General features: G+C 33.1%; 1 protein-coding gene across 1 annotated transcript in view; it reads left to right on the forward strand.

Moving 5' to 3' along the window:
- LOC113805978 (nucleolar protein 16) overlaps positions 1–2,548 on the forward strand; it is a 4,961-nt gene extending 2,413 nt beyond the window's left edge. The window contains exons 2-6 of the mRNA XM_027357067.2: positions 520–628; positions 786–891; positions 1,129–1,182; positions 1,352–1,474; positions 2,135–2,548. Coding sequence (XP_027212868.1) covers positions 531–628; positions 786–891; positions 1,129–1,182; positions 1,352–1,474; positions 2,135–2,347 — 594 coding nt within the window. The 5' untranslated portion in view covers positions 520–530 and the 3' untranslated portion in view covers positions 2,348–2,548. The remainder of the gene's footprint in view (positions 1–519; positions 629–785; positions 892–1,128; positions 1,183–1,351; positions 1,475–2,134) is intronic.
- Positions 2,549–5,000: the final 2,452 nt, after the last annotated feature.

Consider the following 5,000-nt stretch of genomic DNA (forward strand, 5'->3'; position numbering starts at 1 on the left):
ACTTGTGTGCAATGACAAGACTTTATGCATCCCTTTGCAGTATTTTGTCTTTTTGGCATAAGAGTTTTTAGCTAATATATATATATATATATATATATATATATATATATATATATATATATATATATATATATATATATATAATTTGCCATTTTCCAGTGTTAATATTTGTCATTTGAGTTGCTTTATGCAGATGGTAATAGACTTTTCCTGGGACTCCATGATATATCTCCAGGTAGTCTATAACATTTTATGTGTCATTTGTATTATTTTTTCATAATATACAGTTTTCAATAAAAGGGGTTAATTGCTCTTTGCTGGCTGAGCACTTGTGGAGCCATCTAGTGCAAACAAATTTCACAAAAGAAGTAACAGTGGACATTGTGACTACCCAGATCCATTGGGTTAAAAATGGAACACTTTCAAGTTTTATGTCTGCAAAAGATGGATAAATTTCAGGAAGATAATAGTGATGAAATTAGGCAAACCATTATTATACCATCTTTCTTATCTTTTCAGACTTTGCCAGGATGGGGGTTCGCCAGAGGAAGAAAATGCGAAAGCAGTTCAGATATGAAACCAATCGTAAACGGGAATTCAACAAAGGAAAAAAGACCAAAATAGATATGTAAGTTGTTTGATAGTTTGTGTTTTCATATATATATATATATGTGACAATAATTAAGAGAAAATTGGAAATGTAACCTATCAATATAATGGAAAGCAGACAAAAATCATTGTACCACAATTTACTTTCTCAATTTAGCATATTCTTTTGCTTTCAGTGAGGTGATTAGGAAGGTTTGGGACAAATCAAAATCAACGCACACAAACATGGCCCAGTTAGGACTGGAATACAAGCTGAATAAGATAATGCCACCCAATGAAATGGTATGTATGGAGAATATCTTTAGTAATACAAAGTTTTTCTTTGCTCTGTGTTTCTAAGGTAAAACAGTGAAGCATAAGTATTCTGCTTTGAATTTTTTAACCTCCCTATTATAGAATTTTGTACAGTATTAGAGAAGTATATAGCATCCATGCATTTTAGCAGTTTATTTTAGATGGTTTTGTCAACATGAGGTTATTGAGAAGGGAAGTTCATCTTTTTTCTTTCTTTATAAATAGGAAACAGATGTACAGAAGAAGGACATTGTGGATGAAGGAAAACAGAAAGCTGTGGTAAGTTTTCAGCTGTTTTTTAATGTAGCTAAAAAAAAATTGCAGTCTTTTAATATTACCAAAAAATAGATAAAAGAAAATTAATAAATCATGTGGAGACAGTTGCTGTTTATATTCATGAAATAATACATTTTGGTATCTTTAAATATTTGACACTTGTTTGTCTCAGGTGGAAACCTTGGAGGGTCAAGTGAAGAATCAGGTAGCCAAGACAAAGTTGCCTCCACGACTCACACATTCACAGCGCAGCTACATTAGGTACATGATGCAAAGACATGGAACTAACTACTATGTAAGTATAAAAAGATTAAGCATAAATTTGAAAGTGTGCTTTTAAAATGAGATTTTTTTAAAAGATAGTATTACAGACCAATACTGTAACACTTTATTGATGAGTGTGCATAAATAGACAATACTTATTGTACACTTTTTTTTATATTATTCTCTTGTTATGTATGTCTTTATGTGGGCAAATGGATATGTAGAACAAAACTGATGAATGTAGATTAGGCCTTTAGAAGTTAACATTACTACATAAACAATTTAAGTGATAGATATATAATGGTGAAATATGCAAGGAGACAAGAGGCAACTTTCAGAAGTCAACAGAGTAAGCATGTCAAATTTCAAAAGCTCTTTAATGCAGTTGAAAGTTGTTTTACTATTTTAGGGGACTCTTTTCATCCTTTTGTTTACATTGGTAATAATAAATGTGATCTTTAGCTTTGAATTCATGGTTGTAATCTTGTTTTGTTTTGATTGTAGAAACAAAGGTTTGTATATCTTGCCCGGAAGAGGTTTCTCATATTCACAGATAGGACTATGCTTATGGTGTTGAATAAGATTATAGTTATTATAATTATATCAAAGCAAAGGATGTAAGGCTATTTGAACAGGCATTTTACTTATGATTTAGCTAATTTCTACTTTTTTTATATTATTCCTTTTCCAGGCTATGTCAAAAGATCCCAAGAATTACTATCAAGATACCCCAAAGCAACTGGAAGCAAAGATCAAATCTTATATGGACAATCCTAGATACTACATTCCAGAAATGAGGAAGAAAGGCTTACTTCCAGCTAAATTGGCAGAGAAGAAACAGAAGGTCCAAGACAAGAAGAAGAAGGCACAAAAGAAAAAATTCAATTCCAAGAAGAAGTCATAAAAAGGCTTTTGTGTGTGAATGTGTGTATGAATATGGTATAGATATAAAAACTGTCAATTTACAGTGGTATTTTTGTTGTTTTTTGAATGTCGACAAAAAGTAAAAATATTATTATTTTTTTTTTTTTGTTAACTGGTTTACTAAAATAGATGTTTTATGCTTTATTCTTTATTATATAATAAAGTTGGTAAATTGACTATATCATAAAATTTTATTTTCCTGTATTATACAGCTTAGTGTATATAAATCAGGTTTGAAAATGGATTTTCACAATTGGTTAGGTAGCAGATGTATAAAATTACTTGGTAGACTAATAATAACCCCTTGTGACATCACATTTACAGGTGCTGCTCATGTGGACAGATTTCTCTGAAAGGAAGTTATAAACAAATGAAATTTAATAATTTTTTTATTTTGTGTTCACAGATCTTACTTTATGTTCATATTTTTCTTGTAAGATAATATATACAAAGAACTTAGGTGTCTAAAAGAAACATTTTTTGCTTCCAACCACAGATCACTGCATTGTAAGAGCTGACAATCGACATCAAGGCATGAAAATAGCAAATTAATGAAGTGTACATATATAGATCTGTCTACAGGGTTGTTAACATTTTCTATACTTATTGAGAGCAGTCAAGTGACTTACAGCATACAAAACCTAAAGGTGATGTTTGGTTTCAAACACAATAATGTTACATTACATCTGTGACTCCCTGACGAAATAAGAATGCAATCTTCTGTACAACTTATTCACAAGAAATGGTGTCCTATCACCAGATGTTTTGTCAAATTATAACTTGAAATCTTCGGTAACTCGCAGAGCCTGTAAATGATGAAGAGACTTTTAACAACCAGAAGAATATCTTAGTGCCCATATGGGTGACCAGGCCCTCCTACGTGCCACTGAATACCTATATTGGCTTTCTGGACATTTTTTTTTTGGGGAGGGTGGGGGCTTGTCTTATTAGTTTGAGATAAGTTAGGGAGTACATGCAAACGTGGCTAATTTAATGCTACTTTGAGTTGTGTATTATGCTTGCAGTTTGTACCCTGGTAGAAGTTAGAAGCAACCCGGTAAACAAGTCTGGACGTGGCACATGGTGAAATACATTCATTCAACAAGCACTCCACAAGTTGATTTATCCCAGGGTGGGTAAGCAATAACTTTCAAAGAAAGTGCCCTACCTTTACTCAGCCTTTATAAACTTCTCGATGGCGCGCTTTCAACAGTTACGGCAAACGTTTAGTGTAACAATACATCTTGAAATCAGTTAGAACAGTGCTTGAGTTACAGTATTCTCAAATGAGTGAACATAGATCTTTCTTTTGTTCATTTTTTGACCATGCTTATTTTCAAAATGAAAATCGTGTGTTGCGTTTACGGTGCATACACTGGAAAACACGAATCCCCGAAATTGATGTTTTTGCGGTTTCTTCAGTTCATGGAGACAAAAGATTTTGTATCATTAAGATGTAGTAAAATAGACTAATATTGCAAAATTACTTTAAATAAAAAAAACAAAAAATATACTGACAAACCACATTTTCCGGCTGAGAAGGTGCCACCATTTTAAAGGTTAGAGCCTGAAGAAAATTCTAAAATTAGTCTATGGCATTTCTAAGGTAGGAAGTTGAAATGTTTCCATTAATTTTTCCATACTAATATGATCGGCGGTTATTGCATACCGAGTGGAGATGCCCCCTTCCCTCGTAGGCTATTTCTGTCGGCTAATTTCTTTCTTTTCCTGGTGAGTAATCATCAAGTGCGTATCACATCTGGACTTAAGTGTGCGTGTGGGAAGAAATCAGTCCTCTTATCGGCAAATTGTACAAGGATAATTTAATTAAAATTATTAGACGTCGTTGGGCGAGCTTAAAACCCCTTACGGAGTAACTCAAAACGCTCTAAGCCCAAATAATTGTATTTATATGCGCAATAGTTAAGTGTGATTTGATTTACACAAACCGTTGTTCTTTTATGAAAAAAAAATAAAAAAAATTTAAAAAAACGTCATAGCCTCATTCCGGCATTTCGTGGGAAGATCCCAGTTCCGGTATTCGGGACAGAATGCTGATCATAGCGCATGGAATATTCTAGAGCAGTGTTTCCCAAACTTTTTCGAGTGCAACCCTAAAGACAGTCTTAGCCTAGGCTAGCGACTCTAAATGTGTGATCATGTAGTAGTATATCCAACCATTTTCATGGTAGTTATACTTGCAGCTGTATACTGGCTTACGTTATTATATACTTTTATGTTTATATTACCGACGCATTGAATTTCAATAAACAAATGCTAATAAAAAGCATTAACTTTTACTAACATATCCAGCTATGGATTTTTTTATTCTTCTTTTAAGACCCTCTGGCGACCCTCAAAAAAACCCTGGTGACCCTCATTTGGGTCGCGACCATGGGGTTGGGAACCAGTGTTATAGAGGATCAAATATTGAAAGGCACTGGAACCAAGAGAAGACCTTTCCATGATAAATATTTCTTAGTTCTGGTCAGGCCATCTGCGTTAATAATTATTGTTTCATTTTCTCTGCACAAGTGTCTGTAAAATGTTTGTAAAATGTCAATGTATGTAGTTACACATTCTCTCATTAAAGTAATGAGTAAATGTGTGACGGAATGTAATGTTATTAAGGA

Source organism: Penaeus vannamei, chromosome 16, assembly GCF_042767895.1.
Source record: "Penaeus vannamei isolate JL-2024 chromosome 16, ASM4276789v1, whole genome shotgun sequence".
Lineage (NCBI taxonomy): Eukaryota > Metazoa > Arthropoda > Malacostraca > Decapoda > Penaeidae > Penaeus > Penaeus vannamei.